The sequence below is a fragment of the Gadus morhua genome, chromosome 3, assembly GCF_902167405.1.
Source record: "Gadus morhua chromosome 3, gadMor3.0, whole genome shotgun sequence".
In the NCBI taxonomy this organism is placed as follows: domain Eukaryota; kingdom Metazoa; phylum Chordata; class Actinopteri; order Gadiformes; family Gadidae; genus Gadus; species Gadus morhua.
Genome location: NC_044050.1, coordinates 3,682,309 through 3,705,386, shown reverse-complemented (window position 1 = coordinate 3,705,386; position 23,078 = coordinate 3,682,309). Strand labels below are relative to the sequence as shown.

At 43.8% G+C, this 23,078-nt stretch overlaps 1 protein-coding gene across 1 annotated transcript; it reads left to right on the top strand.

The window, feature by feature from the left end:
• The first annotated feature begins 5,662 nt into the window (after positions 1-5,662).
• btr01 (bloodthirsty-related gene family, member 1) lies at positions 5,663-21,343 on the top strand. The gene is made up of 11 exons (XM_030352605.1): positions 5,663-5,975; positions 13,066-13,559; positions 13,879-14,059; positions 14,251-14,346; positions 15,248-15,337; positions 15,497-15,640; positions 18,782-18,953; positions 19,584-19,628; positions 19,789-19,815; positions 19,910-20,085; positions 20,298-21,343. The coding sequence occupies exons 2-11, from the start codon at positions 13,102-13,104 to the stop codon at positions 20,664-20,666; spliced, it is 1,758 nt and encodes a 585-aa protein (XP_030208465.1). The 5' UTR covers positions 5,663-5,975; positions 13,066-13,101; the 3' UTR covers positions 20,667-21,343.
• Positions 21,344-23,078: the final 1,735 nt, after the last annotated feature.

The following is a 23,078-nucleotide window of genomic DNA, read 5'->3' as shown; positions in this document are numbered from 1 at the left end:
GCCATTACTGGGATCTGTCCTGGATTCAGGAACTGTGTGGCTTCACGCTGTACATCCATCCCATGCTTGATCATGGAAGCCGTAGCAGCCTTCTCGTAGAACAGTGGCAAGAGCTGAGTGAGAGCAGGCTGCAGGTCATCTGATACATCATGTAGAGATGCGTGGTAGGCTGACCAGGCCACAATGTCTCCCTGGTCTAGCTCCTCCTTTTCGATCACCTTCAGTGAATGCTCAATCCAGCATTCCTCTTTCACATGTGCTCCACTAAGGTGTCCCTCGATTGTTTTTGTCGGATTGGGTGTCTTGGGAACAGCCACATTAGCCTTCTTGAGTGCAACTGCCGGCACATTGGTGAAGTTGTCAGGTAAGCGATGATTCCTTTTTGTTTCTGGCGAAGGCATGCCTATTCCATCCTGGCAGTGTCCCACATTAGACATGGAGGGGAACTGAAAAAGACTGATGCCTGTGCCATGGAAGGAACCTTTGGCTGTGGTGCTTGATGGGTTATGATCAATGTTGTCGAGAGCACTAACAGTGAAGAGGCCTTTGCGTAGCTGAGCAGGACACACAACACCGTTCTTCTCAATGTTCTCACAGACAGCTGTAGCCAGCTGATTCTCCACTTCCACCACCCGATCATAGCTGACACCGAGGCCCAAATCAAAGAGCTGTGTTATCACTTTCTTTGACCTGGTCTGCGTGTGCATACTTAGTCCGATGTAAAGTGGCAAGGGTGGTTCGTACTCCAGTGAATGTCGTGATTTGGAGGTTGAAGCCTTCTTCTTACAGTTAAACAAGATGGTCTGTGAGATAGTGAGGCAGGCCTGGGAGTCAGTAGTGCTCTGATCCTTCAGGTCTGCACCGACCAGCATCATTGTGACCAGGGTCTTGAGACTGGTGGGAACAGAGTTCTGCTGGCATTCCGAGGGGAACGAGGCATTGAACCTGAATCCAGCAGAGTTGAATATATCACGGCGCACAAGTTTGGCAGCCTTGGCTAGAATCAGTGCATCCTCCACATGGTCAGAGTTCAATGTCTGCTTCAACATTTCCTGCATTCCTGGTTCAAAAACAAGTACCACATTCTTTCCATCTCTTTGCTCCTGAGCATAGGGAAAGTACTTCAGGACTTGTTCCTTGAAGCGGACCTTGTTGATTTCCTTTGTGATACCAAGCTTGAGCAGGCGGTTTTCATACAGTTCACGCAGGGATGAGAACTTGAAGTGGAATTGACCACCTTCCACAGAATTTTCCACATGGCTGACAAGCTCTACAAAGGCTTTGGATTTGATTTGTCTCTCTTGTTTCTTACAGTCTGAGGAGTTTTGGCGTTGTCTTGTTAGCGATCGATGTCGATTTCGAAATCCAGTCAAGCAAGTCAGGTGATATTTTGCCTCTAAAGCAATGACGTCACCACCCGCAAGTCTGCTTGATAGTTCTGTATCACCCAGTTCTGTGGCCTTAACCTTGAGATTCTCATCTGCATCAAGACTCTCGTAGTTGTGAAGTCGTCCATCAGACTTTCCACAAAACAAACATGCGCTCTTGTCCAGAGGCTCACGCCGCTGTCGTTTCTCAGCTGCAGCACAGGTTTCAGAAAAACTAGCTCTCGCCCTCTTCCGTGCTCTTTCCAGTTTGTCTGCACAGAATTTAAAGTGACAAGACTTATGCCACTGTGCACGATGCCTGGCGAACTGCTCCACATTACTGGCCTCATCAAAAGGGAGTGGTACTGGCAGTTGATTCACCTCCCTGAAATAATTCACATTGTCCAGGAAGGATTTGTATGGCTCAGAATTCTCTTCAAATCCATCCGCATTTAAAGGGCATCGGAGTGGTTCATGAGTAGACTTTTGGCATACAATACACAATGTCCAATCCATCATGTGCACCAGATCATTAGTTCAAGTATGGCCCTGTCTTGTATCGTATAGTATCAGCTTGTCTAAGACAGTTCCTCTGATCCTGCAATATGACCAGAAAAATACTATTAGGCTTATTTTACCAGTAAAAAACACATGGCAATGACTGACCTTGAAGAAATAGCCTACTCTGCCTTATCTACCCTTACCTCTAATATTAGCCCATGCTTTCTTTTCTGAAAGAAACCTCGCTCTGCTTTCTCAATGACGAATTTTATGAACATAAAAACCACTGGACAAAAGTTACTAGCTTACATGAGCTACTGTTACAGGTACAGCTGTACGTTAGGGCTTTGACTTTTGGCCAAAAATCATATTCGAAGTTCGTTTGTTTATTAATATTAGTATTCGAATATATTCGAATATTTATTAATAATATTTTGACCATTAAATGCCTTCAGTAATACCTGGGCTGAATCCGAATACTTAGTACATACTATTTATGTTCAGTGTCTACTACTTGACCGTACTACACTTAGTACGGTCTACAGCTATACGTAGAACGCCAAGAACGGTCTACAGCTATGCGTAGAACGCCTCTGAACTCTTCCGAACACCGCCGTAACTCCACCGGATGTTTGGAGATGACGTGTCTCCCCTCAGATTCCGTACTACACAATGCACACTGAGCATTCGGACGCGCTATATTTGTGGCGTACTACAAAATGCATACTATAAGTATGAGTATTCGGATTCAGCCCTGGATTGGGCTTTGCGAGGTTTGTTTACAGGCGTTGCTATGGTTACCGGTCTTGCGTGTTCCAACGGTTTATTATGTTTCTAATAAATCGCTGTCTAATCAATACTTCATTCACTGCCTCTTCCGTGGTCATGGCAATATTATGAATAGACTGCATGGGTTCTCCGACGTCTCTCACTCTTGGCCTGCCCATAACAGGTTCGAATATTAAGGGCTGCCTAATATTCGTTCGAATTTTGATTTTTTTTTTTATATTCGAATCACGAAGTTCGAAGTCAAAGCCCTACTGTACGTATAATCTCCCTCTGTCTATTCCCCATCAATTCACAAGGACAAGAGAAAATGTATTTTGTACTTACATTTAATACCCCTGGAATTCACTGGAAGTTGATTGAAGATGGTATAGTTAGTAGTGTTGTTATAACCAGTCAACTGAACCAACGATCTTTTCACCAAACTGACAAAACCAAACTGTCAAAAATCCATCAACATTCCGTGCATGAGCTACTGTCCATTCTATTGGCTCCATTCTATTTTGAAGACTTGTGCTGGCTGCACAAGTGTAATTTAAGGCTCTCACAAATAATAGTATGGGTATATTATACATTTTCTGAATCATCAGAGTGCCTTGAGTATTGAAGTTGTTGAGTTTTGTGTCCCTGATGTTCCTTCATGCCCCAAGGATAAAAGAAAGATTGCAGTTTAGGCGGAAATTGTGATAAAATGTGTGTTATTTCTAGTTTAAAGTCGTCATGTGACCTCTGCATTTGTCAGACAGATTCAGTCCTGGGCTTAAATGAAAGCCTAAAAGGTCCCCTTTCCAATGATACCAAGCACCATATTATAGAATATTGACAATATCCCTATCATGAGCCTAAACCAGATATACACCAGTTCTCAAAAACTGAATTTATCTTAGGGGGTTAATAACCTCATGAGCTGAAAAAAAGTGATTTCGCTACCACCCCTGCACTGCTATCGTGATTTTTCTAGTACTAGGGGTGTATACCTTGCCAAAAAACAATGATAGCATTTGTCCCCCCGATGATACTGATCAACCCCCCTGGCTCATGGACTAATTGTAACTAAGATAATTGTCAACTAATTTGACTAATTGTGTAAATAGCATGCAAAAAAAATGATCTACTGTTGGTAAAACATCACTTACTGATATTCCTAACATCTTTACTGCATTCATTGACCCAGCAAATGTACATTTTGACACCAAGATTGACCTTCTAAGTGACTTGGAAGCTGATATATTGACATTTATAGGTTTTACATGCGAAAATCTTGGAAATCCAAGATGGCCGCCTTCCACCATCTTGATTAAGTGGAACCCCCTCTAAATTGAAAGGTATGGTGATGGAGAACCTGTATAAAAAATTTGGTGCTTTTGTCCGCCGTGTCCCCATTTTTCTCAAATCTGGTCCTAAGCCGCCTGACTATTAGGGATAGGGTGAGAAGCTCAGCCATCCGTGAGGAACTTGGATTAGAGCCGCTGCTCCTTTACTTAGAAAGGAGTCAGCTGAGGTGGTTCGGGCATCTGGTAAGGATGCCCACTGGGCGCCTTCCTTGGGAGGTGTTTCAGGCACGTCCAGTGGGGAGGAGACCTCGGGGAAGACCCAGGACTAGGTGGAGAGATTATATCTCAACACTGGCCTGGGAACGCCTCGGGATCCCCCCGTCAGAGTTGGTCAATGTGGCCCGGGAAAGGGAAGTCTGGGGCCCCCTGCTTGAGCTGCTCCCCCCGCGACCCGACCCCGGATAAGCGGACGAAAATGAGATGAGATGAGATGAGAAACTCACTCTAGGGGGTCTACAGAGCTGGTTTCATGGTGCTGTTGGTAAGATTGAAGAGTTTTTATTTGAGTAATTTCTTAGAAATGACGATGCCTTCCATGGGCTGTCTTTGAGTGAAATACTCTGGGAGGATATTGGTTTCAACTTGCCTACACATGACTGTAGAAGTAAATTAGGAGAACATCACTGCAAACTATTATATTTAATGATTCATTGGAGGATCATGGGAAGAGATTTCGCATCCACACACACCCTACATGATCATAAAATAGCTAAGTAACAAAAGTTGGTAAGCCTACATTGTTTCACCAAAAAGAGGTTTTAATACCCGATCAGACATCAGAGAAATCAATACAAATGTGTAATATACATAGGATATTTATTTCAAAACAGTTTGCCTATTGAACTTCTTTCTTTGGTTCATGATCGGCAACTGTATAAACTATGACTGCTGAAAGCTGATTCTAGTAAAGCCAGATTCTGCCTCAACTCGGTTTGCATTCCTTTTTCCTTATCGGTTCCCTTATGTCATATATTTTTCCTCTTCAATGATGCCTGTTGCTCCTCCTTTTGTCTTTATGCCAGAACAAAAGAGTTGTGAAACTTGCCGTGGCACGTAGGCCTATACATTGTTGAGGTTGATTGACATTTACGTCAACATGCTCATCAGTAGCAACATTCATGTCATGTCACCTGCATGCTTCTGGAATTGCACATAACAACTCTGTTGCTATTTTATATTGTTTTATTAAAAAAAATAAAAAAGCATATTCAATCTGATCTTGTAGACCTTTGGAAGCTATATTCTATACATTCTATATGTTATATTTTACATAGCCTACTTCCGATAAACATTATTCCTAGCCTTTTTATCCAAGCAGCCTATTTCGTTAAGGTGAGAGAGCAGGATAGCCTAAGTTAAGTTAAGTTATCCTTTATTTTCCCTTTTTTTTGGGGGGGAAATCCTTTCTCTGCTTTTGACCCATCCGGGAGCCGGTGAACACATGCACATACGCACACAGGAGTGACCTTGTCGGAGGTCCACATACATGGGGGCACACCGGCACACCCGGAGCAGTGGGCAGCCGCAGTGCAGCGCCCGGGGAAAGAGATTTTTAAAAGGTTTTAAAAGGATAGAGAGCAGGATAGAGAGCGGAATAAAGAGCATGACAGAGAGCGGGATAGAGAGCGGGATTAAGAGCAGGATAGAGAGCATGTTAGAGGACATGAGAGAGTGGGATAGAGAGCGGGATAGAGAGAAGGATAGAGAGCGGGATAGAGAGCTGGATAGAGAGCACGAGAGAGAGCAGGATGAGCGGGCAACGAAAACAACACCATCATAACGTGCTCAAGAAAGTTGAAAGAGGTATTTCTGGAAGGTTCCCGTGAGTAGGTGCACCTGTCGAGCCGGTTTGGTGGGACGTGGAGAGGAATGGTGGGCGGGCACGGGCCAGGGGTTCAGTGGTGAGGAGAGCGACGCACACAAACCTGAGAGGAACCTTACCTGAGAGAGCAGAGAGCGGCTCTAAGGAAGTGGGAGAACGCAACAGGTGCGTACTTCATTGAATAGAAACCTATATATTCAGAATACAGAGACTGCACGTTGCTAACCATTGAGAGAGAGCGGAGTTAACCAGGTGTGGTATGAAGTTGAGCACATTGGTTGTTGCGGTAACAACCTGTAGTTCCGCTCGCTCCCTGACCCGGCTCAGAGGAACCACATCTCAGCTCGGCGTTTCGTTGTGGTAGCAGAACATTAGGCTTTGTCTCTAAAGTTGAGTGAACAGGGTCGGTCGACATGCTAATGAAGAGGAAAACTGTTCTCAAATGCACTGAAAGCGGCTTGTCAACATCGTTGGAGGATTCTGGCATGAGGCCATACCTATGACAATAAGTCCCATTCATCACACCTGAGAAACTGGAACTTGGTAGTGTAACGCTAAGCCTATGGGAGGTCATTGAAAAGATTTTATTTGAGAAGCAAAATTTGTACTATAGCCTACTTTTAAACACATTCAGCATGCTTTTCTTACAACACCTTCTAACAGGAAATGTAGGACCTGTCTTTAAAATATGTGAGAAGAAGGCATGGGTGTGTGTGGATGGCTGTGTGCGTGCGTGCGTTTGTTCGAGCGTGTTTTGTGTGTTCGTGCGTGAGTGTGCATGAGGGCAAGCCAACAAAATGGGTGGTTAAAGATTATTGAAAGTTAACATTTAAGGTCAATAAATCCTATATTGTTTTATTTTATTGGCAGTAATCATTCATTTACTTTTGAACAAATAACAAGTCATGCAATTTGGTCAAACATAAAAATCACCAATGGCTAATTCATTATGGATTATTTGCTATAACTGTCCAATCTTTATGTATGTTAAATTGTACACAAAATTTCGACAAAACAACAGTTGTCAGTCATTTGAATGATTTGAATCTTTTTTAAATCAACCACGTCTTTCGTAAACAATCTTAATGCATCTTAATTCTAGGCTGCATAATCAGGAGTCAATATTTTTCCTTTCTCTGTCACTGCTGTTTGCCACAGTGCATACCTTGTTACATATAGATAGTTTGTGTGTATGTGTCCTTTCCAGATGAAATATTAACCAGATCATTATTTTTGATCATACCCAACACTGTAGAATATCGATACAAATGACTCTGAGTATCAATGACAATACCAAAATAAGTTTGTGTTTACATGTTATTCTGCGTTGTGGAATCTTATATTGTATTCATTTCATAAGAAACGGAACAGGGTATTAATACACGCATTACTGCTATGTTGAATGAACTATGAATGAATATCCCTATATCTATGAATGAATCTCATCCTGGTTGTAACATTGATTTAACAAGAGGTTAAGTTTTTAATGATGCCACCGTCAACTAACGACGTATTCGTGCAAGACATTTGCATACATATAGGCCTCTAAAGACACTATCATACATCAAGTCCCCACCTCTATAGGCCTCTAAAGACACTAGCATACATCAAGTCCCCTCCCCTAGAGGCCTCTAGAAGACACTAGCATACCCCAAGTCCCCACCCCTAGAGGCCTCTAAAGACACTATCATACATCAAGTCCCCACCCCTATAGGCCTCTAAAGACACTTTCATACACCAAGTCCCCACCCCTATAGGCCTCTAAAGAAGGGCTGTACGCTTACTTTTTAAAATGGTAGCACTGGTGCTAGCAAGCGAAAAAATTCAATAGCACAAAAATAATTTTGGTAGCACACATACTACAGTCAAAAAATAAAAATACCATATGAACAGAATAGGACGTATATACAAAAGTAAAACTATATGAACAAATTTAACAACAGTAAAGTGACAATGAACATATTCAATAGTAAAGTGACTATGAGAGCCTCTTTTAAGTCATCAGCAGCCAGAAGTGGTGAACACATTCAACAAAATTAAATAATTATTACAAATTTAACAAACACTTATTTATTAACCTCTGATGTCCTTTCCCCTACCTCGAGGCAATATTTACAAAACATATGCCGCTTTTCCACTGCATGGTACCAGCTCGACTCGACTCGACTCGACTCAGCTCGCATTTTTGGCGTTTCCACCGCGCAAACATGGTATCTGGTACCTGAAGTGGCTGCTTTTTTTAGTACCGCCTCGCTCTAGGTTCCAAGCGAGCTGAGCCGATGCTAAAAGGTGACGTCGGCAGACGGCCGGCCACTGATTGGCCAGAGAGTGTGACGAAGTCACGAGAGCAACATGGCAAACATGCTGGTAACAGCCATAGCAGCGCCGCAGCCAACATATTCCACTGCTTCAACTTCTTCAACATGCCAGCTAATAATACGAACACAAATACCATCGCATCGATGTCCTCCATTGTTGTTATGTGGGTTCTGTCCATGTGTGGGTTGCGTAGGTGTTGTTCGCGTCGCGTACAAAAATACGTCACGGCCCTTTCGCGCAGCCGACCCCGCCCACGTACAGGAGGTACTATTTGCGGTGCTACCGTGTCGAGTCGAGTCGAGTCGAGTCGTAGACCAGCCAATTGAACGTTTTTAACCACTAGGGGTTTAACCTGTACGTTTTCCCGCTGGCCGAGACGGAGTCATGGGTGGAGTCGGCTTCGTCCGAGGGTGCCGGTTCTGTGCTTGTGGTCGCCGAGTCAATCTCTTCCATACGTGTTTTTTTTTTCCAAGTTTCCATCTTTATTTGATGAAGAAGAACTTCCGAATACAGGGAAATACCTTTTCATTTTTCTGTTTTGCTTAAAAAGTAAATTTCCCGCGAACGTTACAAAGCCTCATCCTCAACGTGTGAATGTTGGGGAAATGTAGTTTTTTAGTAGTCGCGCGGAACTGGCGAGCCTCTAACTCAAAATACATTTCCCAATATTCAACGCTCCCATCATGCTCCCACACACTCGCGCTTAGTGGTGCTATTGAAAGCCGTACAGAAAGACATATTTTTTTTCGGCACGGGTCCTTCTCACCCTTTCGGACCGGTGCGAGTGGACTTGTATTTATCTTCGCACGCTAAATATTTCAATAGCAAATGCGATCAAAACTGTCGCACTGTACAGCCCTGTAAAGACACTAGCATACATCAAGTCCCCACCCCTAGGCCTCTAAAAGACACTAGCTTACCCCAAGTCCCTACCCCTATAGGTCTCTAAAGACACTAGCATACATCAAGTCCCCACCCCTATAGGCCCCTAGAAGACACTATCATACCCAAAGTCCCCACCCCTTTACTGTAGGCCTCTAGAAGCCTCTCGCTGCCTGGCCCTCAGCCCTTGGCCCGGCCCTCAGCCCTTCCACAGGATTGCCGGGAGAGTGAATCATGGATGGATGTTGGCATATAATTGTGCGTGCATGTGCGGCTACAGCTTGACTATCGATCATCAACAATTGTGACATCCATCTCTCTCCATTACGCTCTCTTCTCTCTCTTGTAAACACAAATAAATACAAAGCATGCATCTCAATATTCAGATTCAACTGAACTTCATTTATATTAATTTAGAAAAGCCCACACGCGCTTCAGTAGAGCCTGTGTACAATTTACTAAAGCGCGCATGCGACTTACTAAAGTGGACGTGCGAGAGATAAATCGTACTTGCGCTTTCTATAAACAATTACTCCAACTCCATGTCCCCTCCCGGGCTCCTCCTTCTGTCTATGGCACTGTCTGATCAATGCAATAGCGTAGGGCAGGGGCGTGTTAAGCCCACACAACCTTTAGTAGAGTTTGCATTCTACTTAATGTATGCTGTGACCAGTGTTGCCAAGAAAAACACACAAGAAGTTGCTTTTAGTGCTCTGAAAAGTTGCTAGAATTCGCTAGTTCGCGTAAAGACGTCAAATGTGACGTAACCATGCCTCATTTGCATACGTTGTGTTGTTGGTTCTCTGAAAAGTCGCTAGAACTCGCTGGTTTGCCTGATGACGTCATTCGTGAAGCCACGCGGCACGCCTCATTTGGATACGAGGGTTATAGTGTGGTTGAGATGCATCGTGCACAATCCGCACAAGTTGCTCTTGTGATGTAATTTCCTGGCTTGTAGCACATACAGCGCTCCCGTTTGTCTTTGTGAGTCATTGGCTAGTCATTGTAATTGTTAGCTACATTAGCCTCTTTAGCAAACTAGCTCGAAAACAAACAACAAAACTTTAAATTGTATTGCACGCACAGAGAGACTGTGCAATGCATAAATTGGTGACTGACCGGATTAAAGCAGCAATGTAATCAAGTGTAAGAGCATTTGAAATCAACATTAAAATGACTAACGTGGTACAAATACAAAGAAAATACATCTCTTTACGGGTGCAGCCATCTTTTTTTGTTGAGTCGTACGGTAGTCTCTCTGAACTCTCTGCACTCTCAAGAGCCCGAAAGGATTCGACCAAAAGGGGGCGTAAAAAAGCGTGAAATGACGCAATAAAGCTGGGGGATTTCCCACTGTGCAACTCGTGCGGGTGGTGTATGACGCATCTTGAACACACCAATATCCGGCCGAAGAAGGAAGGAAATTTAAAGGTTGGGTATGGGATTTGCGAAACGCCAGCAGATTCTGAAAATACACAACTCAAATGGTCCTACCCCCTCTCCTTCAACGCTGACTCTGACTCCACCCATTCAAAGTACATGGACGCGCAATCATGCACGAGCGCAAACATATGCACGAGAGCGAGCCAGGCTAGCTAGGTTGGAGTTTAGGGTTGTCTTCTAGTGCTAGGTCCAAATGTGGATTAGCTAGCTAGTTAGCTAGCTCCAGTAGGTACCGCAGGATAACAACAAACAGAAGCTTGCTCTGGGTCACAAGCTTTGAGAACGAGCACGAAGGGGTCACGAGCGGGGAGGGGGAGTGCAGTACGACCGTTTGATTGACGTACTTACTGTCCAATGCCACTCGGTGGTTCTGGAAATCATTGGCTGGAGTTTTTCGAGCCCTGCCCGTTCCACAGATGATTGACTTGTTTAATTTTCATGTTAGTACTTCTAACTCAGTGGCTGTAAAAGTGGGTTATGATAAGGATTTCAAGTAATTTTGCAAAAATGGCCGAAAAAGAGCATTCCATACCCAACCTTTAACTAAAGTGCGTGTGCGCTTTACACAAAATGTCCCCCCATCTCACGTCCCGGGCTCTGTAGTATGACATGCTGAAGCTACAGATAGCAACATTCCATTCCATTGCAAAATGTTATTTTAATCCACACAATTAGTCACTTCAAAGGTGCCGTGTGTAGGAGAGGCTACTCATTTCACTCCTTAATTACAGTCTTATATCATTAACACAGTGTTTTTGTGGATCTTCGTCTGAGCAGTGGTGTATTTTGATGTCCATATCCGATTGAGGGTTAAGCTTCTCCAACACTGATAGTATTACTCTACGTTGTGTGGGGCATTTCCTATACAATTTCTCATAACACTCATAAACAGCGACTAAAGAGTATCACAAAGTTGCCGTTGGTCCTTCCTAGAACTCTCATGTTTTTAGATCTCATGGTCTATATTTAAGGCATGGCAAGGCAAGGCAACTTTATTTATCTAGCACTATTCATACACAAGGCAGACTCAAAGTGCTTCACATATAAACATTGTCATACAATAAAATAAAATAATAGATAAGTAAAAAAAAACATATGCAAAGAAATGAGTAAAATAGGAAGTGCAATGTATTTAAGATCAGATAAACAGTCTCTCTGGCACCAACGTTGGGACTCCAACCCGACCTAAAGGAATTTGGTGTCCACGTCGGGACTCCAGCCCGACCTAAAAGGAACTTGGTCCTTTCTCTGGGACCCCAAGACGGATTCTAGTCAATTTCTATTCTAGGACTCTAACCCAGATTCTAGGACTCTAACCCAGACACACGTCGGGACTTTAACCACGAACCAAAGGCCTCTAACAAACAAAACTCAGGCCTTTCTCTTGGACTACAACCCGACCCAAAGGAACTTGGTCCTGTCTCTGGGACTCCAACCCAGATTCTAGGACTCTAATGCCGCGTTTCCACTGCAGGGTGCGGAACGGATCGGTTCGCAAAGGTGCGGTGGGGAGGGGGTGGTATAGCCCAGCTCAGTTCCGAGGTCGCGTTTCCACTGCCGACAGTACCCTTTAAGGTAGGCCGGATGTCGATCGCCGCGGCATCTACGTAAACATCGTAAACAACGTCTTCCTCCCCAAGAATGCAGACGAACGTCTCCACCTCCTTGTTCGCCCAAGCAAGCGTTTTACGCGACATGTTAATTGTAAAGAATAATAGTATATTATTAACAGTAGCCTCGAGGCTACTGTTGGTTTGTTTTTATCCCCACGTCGCCCGGAAGTGATGATTCTGTCGACCAATCAACGGAGGGGGTGTGTAGCTAGAATTTCCCGGGACCCTTTCAGGCGTCTCGTCTCGTTTTCAGTACCCCAACGGAGGAGTCCTGAAAACGAGGCCAAAACGGGTACGGCTAAGTCCGGGTCACGCCCACTTTTGGCGGTGGAAACGCAACCCGTACCGCACCTTTGCGAACCGATCCGTTCCGCACCCTGCAGTGGAAGCGCGCCATAAGCCAGACAGAACTTGGGTCTCAAACCCTTATCCTTAGTTCCTCACTGGTTTCAGATCATGTATCTTTCTGGTAAAAATAGAAAATAAAGGGAAAGTTAAAAAGGCATTTTAGTAATAAAATAGAAAATAAAGGCAAAGTTAAAAAAGCTTTTTTAGAAAGTGCAATGTATTTAAGATTTAGCAGAAAGCTAAAGCAAACATAAAAGTCATCGATCTTGTTTTAAAGGTGCTCAGAGACTCAAGACTCACCTGTTCAGACCTAGACTCTGCATAACCAGCCAGTCCCATCCCTCCTATTGGTTGTATGTTGACGTCTTGGCACTTAATGTACCGACTTAGTTTATGTCAAATTTAGCTATAGTACTTAGTTATGGAGCATCTTATCCTAGCTATCTTTGTTGTATTTGGGGAATGCGTTAACATAGCGATTGTTTTAGCTTTGCACTTGGCTTTACGAACATCCTTACTGTAACGACAGAAGCGATATATTTTTTTTTACTACATCCCATGTAGCCCAAGCCACAAATCCCATCCATCTACATACTAGTATATTCGATACATCTCCCTTAATCTAACCATCTTGATCTTACTCTCCTCAGCGTCTGTTTCTCTTCGTCTGTGGTCAAGTTGCGACCATGTCATCGGTGGCATCCTTCCTGTCCGAGGACCAGTTCACCTGCTCCATCTGCCTGGACATGTTCACCAACCCCGTGTCCACGCCCTGCGGACACAGCTTCTGCCTGGCCTGCATCTCCTGCTACTGGGATAAGTCGACCGGCCACAAGGCCTTCCTCTGCCCCATCTGCAAAGAGTCGTACCGCAGGCGGCCCGAGCTCCATATCAACCGCACCCTCAAGGACATCACCGAGCAGTTCAAGCTGCTGTCCGAGGGGGGGCCAGAGTCAGAGGGCTTCAGTGGGGTGGTGGGAGTTGGAGAATCCTCCAGGGAGGGCGGAGATGAGGGGCTGCGCAACGCCAAACATCCTCACCATCATCGGCCATCGAGGCAGATGCCGGGACACGTGATGGCCGAAATGAAGCTGCGGCTTCAGCCTGTGCAGGGCAGTGAGGAGGCATCGCATCCCTCTGGCAGGTATACGCATTGTGCAGAAGGTACAACACATGGTTATGTCAAGGTATTAGGTTACCAACGGTGAACTTAACCCCTTCATGTGATGTTATCTATATTTCTTTACATTCCGATGAACAAGTCCTACCAGCTCCGTCAGAAATACATACGAGAACACAAGATGAGAAAAAATGAGAGGCTGGAACTCGAGGACTTGAACGTTGTCCCGACTCCATACCAAAAGTATGACAGTGACAGAAAGGGACTTGGTGATGGCATCAAATTGTTGCATGACGAGTTGGACTTTGTTTTCGTTTTTTCTCTCTCTCTCTCTCTCCTCAAGGCCCTCGCAGAGCGATCCAGCCGACGCATCCGCCAACGTGCCTCTTTGCCCCATTCACCAGCGAGGCCTGAACTACTTCTGTCACAATCACCAGGTCTGTGTGTGCAGCTCCTGTCTGGAGACGGCAGAGCACCAGGGACACAGCGCCGCCCTGGCCAAGAGGGAGTGGGAGATGAGGAAGGTATGTGTGTGTGTGTGTGTGTGTGTGTGTGTGTGTGTGTGTGTGTGTGTGTGTGTGTGTGTGTGTGTGTGTGTGTGTGTGTGTGTGTGTGTGTGTGGGGGGGGGTAATTTCAAACCGGTGAAATAGCCTCATTGCAGAAGACCCTGGGACTGACTGAAACCATTGCTGTTCCACGTTCCTCTCTTTACAGTCCCAGTTGGGGATCACAGAGGGGGAGCTCAAGGACCTGGTCACACAGAGGGAGAGGAAAATGGAGGAAATAAAGAGAGCACTGAAAGATATAAAGGTTTTAGAGTCTGCAATTTCTACATCTCATCAGCTCCATATCCTTTTCTTATTGTTTGGTGTAGGAAAATACAGATGCACTTAAGTGATTTTGTTGTCTATGACAGAACAATGATGTATATGTTTGGGTTGGTGTCAGGAACCTAACCAAAAGTTAGATGGAGAGTCTTCTTTAATTACTCTGGGAAGGATAGGATTGCAGATAAAGTGGGGCACTTTCTTCCTCTTTAGAGTAGCTAGACTTGAAGGAAAACTGGATTTTTAACATGGAGCCTATGTTCCGATCATTTGGCCTCTAAGTGGACGAATGCGGGCAACGATCTTTAAGAGAGGTCCAGTATTGAGCCAGAACACCTCAGTGGTAATCTTTGGCAAAAGACGGTGTGGTTCTCTGGGGCGATATTCGGTGTGGTTCTCTGGGGCGATATTCGGTGTGGTTCTCTGGGGCGATATTCGGTGTGGTTCTCTGGGGCGATATTCGGTGTGGTTCTCTGGGGCGATATTCGCTCAATGTAAGCGCTTATGTTACCACTGACCGTCTCAGATTATATCATTATGGAATGGATCGAACAGAGAAATAAAACTTGTTTCTCTGCCGGTCGCTTGATCGCGTTGGTTTGATCCGTGCATTTACTTCATAAATATACACACACACACCTTTGTGATTCTGATGGCCATTCTAAACTCTCTTCAGTTGTTTTTCAACTAGGTTGTGCTGCTTTATAATTTTATATACAGTTACTCCAATTACAACTTAATTCTTTGATTATTCTTACCCTCGAATGTACGTCACTTTCATATATAGGCTACTTAGCTAAATAACTAAGTATATATACATATATATCTGTGTGTATGAATGGATGGAAGCAGATTCAGCCTCCTCTTCTCCATGTTGGATCCAGGTGTGTGCAGAGAGAGAGACGGCAGGCAGTGTGCAGGTGTTCTCCCAGTTTGTGTCTTGTGTGGAACGCTGTCAGTCCGAAGTCTTGGAGGTAACCACCTTTTCTGCACATGTGTACACTGTAATTTTCCACACACAGTAGTATACACACCCAACAGGCTTGTGCTGGGCCCTAGCGCTTTCTGGTGGCCCTCCTTTAACCTCTCACTACTCCACACTAAAGCCCAGGCGTGTCGTGGTCTGATCCTAGGCAATAGAACTGCAGCAGCGTTATGCCGAGCAGCGAGCCCAGGGTCTGGTCCGGGAGCTGGAGCTGGAGATAGCCCAGCTGAAGAAACGAAGCGCAAAGCTGATTCAGCTGGCGCAAACGGACGACTACATCACCTTCCTGGAAGTACGACTGGGGGGGGAAGAAAAAACAAGCAGGCAGATTGAGCCATTGATCAATCAATCTATCTATCAAAACATATCATGACCCCTCTGTCTTCCCATACCGGGAGCGTGCCTATGTTCCTACATCCCTATATTCCCATAACCCTATGTTCCCACTGCCCTATATTCCCACAGCCCTAAAAATTAAATTTGTCTTGCGACCCAGCAGCTGTTGCATGTAAAAACAGAAAACATGAATTACACACATTGACATGACACATTGAAACACAACATATTTACATACATGGGTACAGATAGTCGAGAGCACATTGTCCACCACTTCGCCTATCTCCGGTTTAGCATCAAAGTCGATTGATGGACAAAATACTTTTTTAGTCTAACCTTCTTGAAAAGTGGTACCTCGTATCTCCTTCCTGAGGGCAATAACCTGTATTCACTATACAAAACATGACTAGTGTTTGAGGTGATGTTTTTTGCCAACCTCAGCATGCTGTTGTCATACGTGGAAGTATACAGCTCCTGAAGTGGTTGTCGAAAAATCTTTGAACAAATGTTTAGTTGTTGTAACATTTGTGACTTTAGGGCTACAGATAGACATCCATACCAGTTGGTACTGCAGTACTGAAGAACACTCATAATGACAGAAGTGAAAAACAAAAGAAGAATCCTTCTACTGGCACCAAAAGATCTTAAACGGCGAAGGAAATAGATTATTTGCTTTGTTTTCTTACACACTGATTCAATCTGATCTTTCCAGGACAGAAGATGGTCTATTACTACTCCTAGGTATGTGTATGAACATACCTGATCGATCTGTTCACTATGAATAGTAATAGGAGATTTGCATATCTCCAGTGGTGCACCAAAAACAATCTCTTCTGTCTTTTTTGTGTTTATGATAAGAGCGTTGTTGTCACTCCATTCAACCACCTTATTTACTCTCTGCAGGTGCAGTCCAGGGTCACTGAAACTATTTAAAAGAGAAATTAAAACTGTGTCGTCAGAGTACTTTAGAATGTACTGATCTGGTCCTTTGCTCCTACCCTCAGACAGACATTCTTCAGAACGACAACTGTCAGTATAAAGAGTGAAGAGTACAGCTGAGCTTACACAACCCTGTGGAGCGCCAACATTTGTAGTTAATGCTGAGGAAAGGGTTCTGTTCACCTTTACTCTCTGTACTCTGTTGGTTAAGAAACATGCATACCAGTGAATCAAATATGGATTCAGTTCTAATTGGACCTTCTTTGACACCAATATATCAGACTGTATCGTGTTGAAGGCTGAAGAAAAGTCCAAGAACAACACCCTTGCATAGTTGTCTTTAGACTGATCTAGATGTTTTGTAATCAGGTGGGCCAGTGTGGCGACCGCATCCTCTGTACCGCAGCCCTTTTTAACAAGATATTGTAGCAGTATTCTTTCAAGTGATTTCATGATCACTGAAGTGAGGGCTATGGGTCTATAATCCTTATGCTCTTTAGGACATTGGATTTTTGGTAGTGGTTTTATGCAGGAGGTTTTCCAAGACAGAGGGATTGTGTGTGTGTCTACAGAGGTTTGGAATATAGGTTGCCACACTGGAGCCAGCTCAGATGCAAAGTTCTTGAGGAGGAAAGCACTGCACTCATCTGGCCCATTGGCTTTCCCTGTATTAGTACACCGAAACACCCTTCTCACATCCTCTTCGGTGATGGTAATTCTGTCTGAGGGGGCAGGTATTACAGCCTTAAGTATCTCAGTGCACTTTGAGGAATTATCTAATGATTCAAATCTAGCAAAGAATGTGTTTAGGTCATTGCTTAAGGCACCTTCATTTTCTGTCAAAATAGGTTTGGATGGGGATGACATTCCTGTCCTATTGAATGCGTCTTCCAAACGCTGTCTATGTGCCGTTCTTCTCGTCAGTCCAAGTAGTATTGTTCATTATGGAAAAGATCCGCTCAATGGGAGCATTTGTGCCAGGCAGACACAGCAAACTGACAAATTAGACATCGATTTTTGTATGGAATCTCCCTGCTTCTGAAATGCGCAAACATCTGCGCCCAGTGCGCGTACGCTGGTTTCCATCAGCATTCCACTGTGCGACCATCCCTGTTGCGTATGAGTTAATGATCGGGCTATAATAAGACCACATTGGCTATGTAATTGCTGACAACAGGGGACATTTCATAGTGGTTGGTGGAAACGGGGACATTTTAGCGTCCCAACAGGCTTTGTTGGGACTCGGGACACGCAAATCAAAATCAAGAATGTCCTGGCTAAACCAGGATGTCTGGTCACCCTATCTGACCACCTAAACTTTATTTGTCTCTCTCTGAACTTTTCACAAGAAACTGACGTATCAGGTGCAAGGTTTTCAGCGAATCAACGATCAGAGAATACTGCACTGAGAACGTAGTAAGCAGATATTAAAAGCAGTTACAGCTGTGGGCCTTAAACTCCTCGCCTGTAATTAAGAAACAACACGCTGTGGTCTGGTCTACTCTAGCCTAGTAATCAACAGCAAAATGAATAGATTAATAGAAATGTGGGACCATAGGGTTTCATTTTGAGAAAATTCTTAGAAATAAGAAAATTCTTAGAAATATGGGAACAAAGGGCTGTGGGAATATAGGGCCTCAAATACTTAGAAATGTGGGAACATATGGCTGTGGGACCATTGGGCTGTGGGAATATAGAGCTGACCCCCCCATACCCACCTTAACTTACGTATAAAATGCAAATATCCTTTCATATTTTAGTTATGTAAATATCAAAGCATTTAAGCTATAGTATAGTTTATTAGTAAGTGTGCCTTCAGTTTGACATCCCCTCCACTTTAGCTGATTTGGAGGGGTGGGGACTTTCTTCACTAGAGATCAACGTTACTAGCTGAATTTAATGTAATTTGAAGTCATCACTGATGCATTATCCAGCGTTTGGTTTGGTCTGTTTGGATCTCAAAGTAGTTGGTTCTTTAAATAGATTTATAACTGTTTCATGTCGTTAGGCCTCTGTTTCATGTCGTTAGGCCAGATCAGAATCAGTAAACTTAAATCAAAGATCTGGACCATTATAAGCTAAGTAAGTAATCTGCAAAGTGACCAGTGAATGACAAACAACTTGCATGTTATCTTTTAACCTTGCTCCCTCCCTTTAGACGTTTCACGTTCTTGCCAGCCCCCCACAGACAAAGAAATGGTCGGAGACCCACTTGAACTCTGAGGTGACGTCAGGGTCTCTACTCCAGGCCGTCACTGACATGATGGAGCGCTACCGGGAGGAGCTCTGCAAACTGCCACAGCTGGTGCTGAGGACCGATGGCAGCACAGGTGGGTACCCAGTCTTCTCAGATGAAATGTCTGTCTACCTTTTACTATATCCATTATTTATGGCTTGATTATGAAACAAATACCTGTTGTACTAACAGTAAATAACTCCTCAAGCTGTCAAACTTCATACACATGCCATGCATGTCTTTACAAGATTCCTGTACTATTGGTGCTGCCCAGAAGTGTGTGCCTGTCTTAACTCTTTATTGCCCTTGTAAGCTCTTTATTGCCTTTCTAAGCTCTTAAGTGCCTTTCTTAGCTCTTAAGTGCTTTTCTTAGCTCTTAATTGCTTTTCTTAGCTCTTAAGGGCCTTTCTTAGCTCTTCAGCACCATTACCACAATGTGACAAATCCACATTCTATTCTAACATGTGTGTTTTACATCAACAACTATCAAACTTATTATATAGTACTATTCATTGTAGAGCATAGCGACCTTAAGCACCTGTTAAGCTTTGTCGCCATATTGCATAATCTTTGGTTGTCTACATTGAACATTTGAAGATTATGTATTCAGGGAAATGAAATAAGTCAGTCGGTTAGCATCAGTAGGGTTTAGGGTTGGCTGCAATAGCAAATGTTACTGTAGCCTACTGAAGTAAACAATGTTTTTTTACGTTTTATGAACTAGGTCAGCATGCTTCTTCAGAGCAATCTGTTCCCCGGATCATTCCGAGTAAGTTTCTGACCTTTACTTTCCCACCACACACTTTAAAACACACTTTAAAACTTTAAAAGTTTACTTGAAGGAACTGAATGCATGTTAGACAGCAGGATTGTCTAGTGGTAAAACCATGCATCTGTCATCACAAAACTAAAGTATTTTTCCTCTGCAGAGGTGAGAAGGGTGCAGGAATATGCAGGTAAATACACGCACAGACATAAAAGCACACCTAATCTAAATCCAGACCGTTTGAATGGCGTAGGATTCCAACCCTGTTTCCCCCCCCCTGCCAGAGGACGTCACCCTGGACCCGAACACGGCCCATCCCCGGCTGATCATCGCAGTGGATGGGAAGCAGGTGTGCTGCGGGGACCGGCACCAGCCCGTGCTGGACACGGCTGAGCGCTTTGACCGTGTGGTGTGTGTTCTGGGACGCCAGGGCTTCACCTCAGGGAGACACTACTGGGAGGTGGGCACGCTCTCCACTTCCCCCCCACCTGTCCAACCTGACTGTTACCGGTCTGAAGTACACATAGTTGTGTTCTGTACAACTTTATCCTGACTTTGATGTATTTACCTTTTTTTCTCACCAGCGACAAGGTAAAATCCCTGTGTGTGAGTGTGCGTGTCGGTGTGTGTGTGTGTCTGTAGTGACATTAACCAGGCCTTGTTGTCCCTCAGGTGAAGGTCGGAGACAAGACAGACTGGGATCTGGGTGTGGCCAGCCGCTCCGTCAACCGGAAGGGCAAGATCACCGTGAGTCCGGCGCAGGGTTATTGGTTCCTGAGCCTGAGGGACCGGACGGAATACGCCTTCCGCACCGAGCCGGCGACGCCCCTGGCGCTCAGCCTCAGACCCTCGCGCATCGGCGTGTTTGTCGACTGTGAAAAAGGACAGGTGTCGTTTTTCGATGTGGAGGCTAAGAAGCTCATCTTTACGTTTGTGGATCATTTTGATGACATGATCCACCCCTTCTTCAGCCCGTGCACCAATAAGTCGGGTCAAAATGACGCAGCACTCGTTATCTGCCCTGTTGCAACACCAGAATAGACCCCAGAATAGGGTTCAACGTTGAAGAAAATTAAACACTGGCCTCAAGACAATCTTTATTGGCGCTCACTCAAAGTTCTTTACCTTCTTTACTCAAGTCACTGTTGGTTTTACCTGCCGTCCAATACTAAAGCAGTTTGTGCTCTTGGCATTTTATGAATTAAATATATATATTTGTATGCGTATAATCCCTTATGCTAAACCTTTATAACTGGTTGATGAATACACTTGTTAGTACATGTACTTCATCTGGAAAGAACTATGGATCGATTCCGCACGATGACAATTGAAACTAAGTACTAAGTCTGTCTTTACCTCTGCAAATCAATGATCACAATGTTTTGAAATAAACAATTGATTTGTTTTTGGCATATCTAAATAGTAAAACAGGGACAGTGTGAATATGTTTCATATGACCTGAAATACTGCAGCTAAACATGACAACTATGTTTCTAAACATCACCTTCTCAACCTGCACAGATTTTACAGAACTACGAAATATACTGAATTAGTATATGCTACACTTGAACCTCCTAAGATGGCTCAGCTTGATTGGTTCGCTATCTTGGGATATTGGGCAATATCACATGATTGAGATCTCATACTCAGGATATTGCTTTCCTCACAAAATGTCCCGCTTGTTCGCTAATAAAAAACAATAAATCCCTGCAAAAAGTGTTAGCTTGTTTACTTTTGTAGTGCTCACAGGCAGTATGTACTAAAATAATTATTCACCTCAGGCTCCTTGAACAGTGGGGAACTATTCCCCACTATTCACTTCGCCTTCGGCGAATAATTGTTAAATATCACTTGCTAGTGTTTTTTTCTCCACGTGGCCAGCATTCACTCAATAAGACCCAGCAACCAAAGCCAACAGACTGGATTTATGTCAAAACTCAGACAGCAGAGACGCCGGAACCAGTGGTGCAACCGAACCACCACTTTTATGAATAAAAACTACATGTATATTATATATATTTTATATATGTCGACGTCATGGCGTGGCAGTGGTGGTTGCAGCATGAACTAGGTCGATTCACAGTGTTGTGAGGGCAGCTCTCTGACCAAGCCCTTAATTTACCTTGCAAATCGCTGTGCAATGCTGTACCTGCATCTGTAAATAAATTCTAAGATAGACTACATCATCACTACACTAGGCTACAGTCAGTGTTGATCAACAATGAAAGCAGTAGCATAAGCGTTCAGACGTGCGTTTGTGGGTTCATGCATAGGCTACAGACTGATGGTACTTGGACAAATGTAAACAATGACCCAAAGGGTAAGGGGGTGTTATACCACAATAGTTTCATGTCAGAGTATACAGTTGGAGAGAATAATTGCAAATCACTTCAATAAAAACGAATAATGTGCTTGTGATTTACGTTATTAGCAGTCTAGTTTAGTTTAAGGTGACGTCCAGATTTTGAGTTGCGCGTCCTGAGTCCCGACACAAGCCTGTCGGGATGCAAAAATGTCCTGGTTTTCACCAACCACTATGAAATGTCCCCTGTTGTCATCGATTACATAGCCAACGTGGTCTTATTATAGACCGATCATTAACTTGTTCGACGAAACCTCATCCGTGAGGGCATAGGCCTACGCAACAGGGATGCTCGCACATTTGACTGCTCATGGAAAACCAGCGGACGGGCGCTGGGCGGAGATGTCACGCATTTCAGAAGCAGGCAGATTCCGTAAAAAATGTCTAATTTGCAGTTTACGTGTGCCTGCCTGGCACAAATGCTCACGTTGAGCAGATCTTTTCCATAATTAATAATAGCCTACTTGGACTGACGAGAGGAACCGCATGACCGTTGACCTTAGGGAAGACGTTGCTTGGCCAATTTTGATAGCACCCCTCCGCAATTCCACTGCGGCAGCTGTCAGCAAACAAATCGATTTTGGAGAAAATCACTCCTCGAACAAATGTGCGTAGGATAATTTGAAGAACGTTTGTCTCTGCGTTGAGATTTTATTTTATTATATTTCTTTCAAAAACTTTCTTCAGCTTCAGGCTGATGCATAAAGATAGTCCCACTGGATGTATAAAAAAAGACTCAATGTCTTTTTTTATATATTTTCCCTTAAATGTGTAGGCCTAAATAGGCCTGACAACGAATTAATATTGTAAAACATGTACAGTACTCATAATTACAATTTTACTTTAACCTTTCATTATCAGCCTAATTAAACCTTGAAGATTCATCATACATATTATACACTATTATTTAAATATTAAAAGTATGCTTTTTTTTATTCTTACTGTGCTTACCTCCAGTAAAACCATTATTGATTTGATATTGATAGTATACAGTGATTGCCGGGTTTTTATGTATTTAATAATTCACACATATGAACATCTCAATGCATTCTCTCTTATGTCTTGTTCACACCGAAATACATCTGAATACC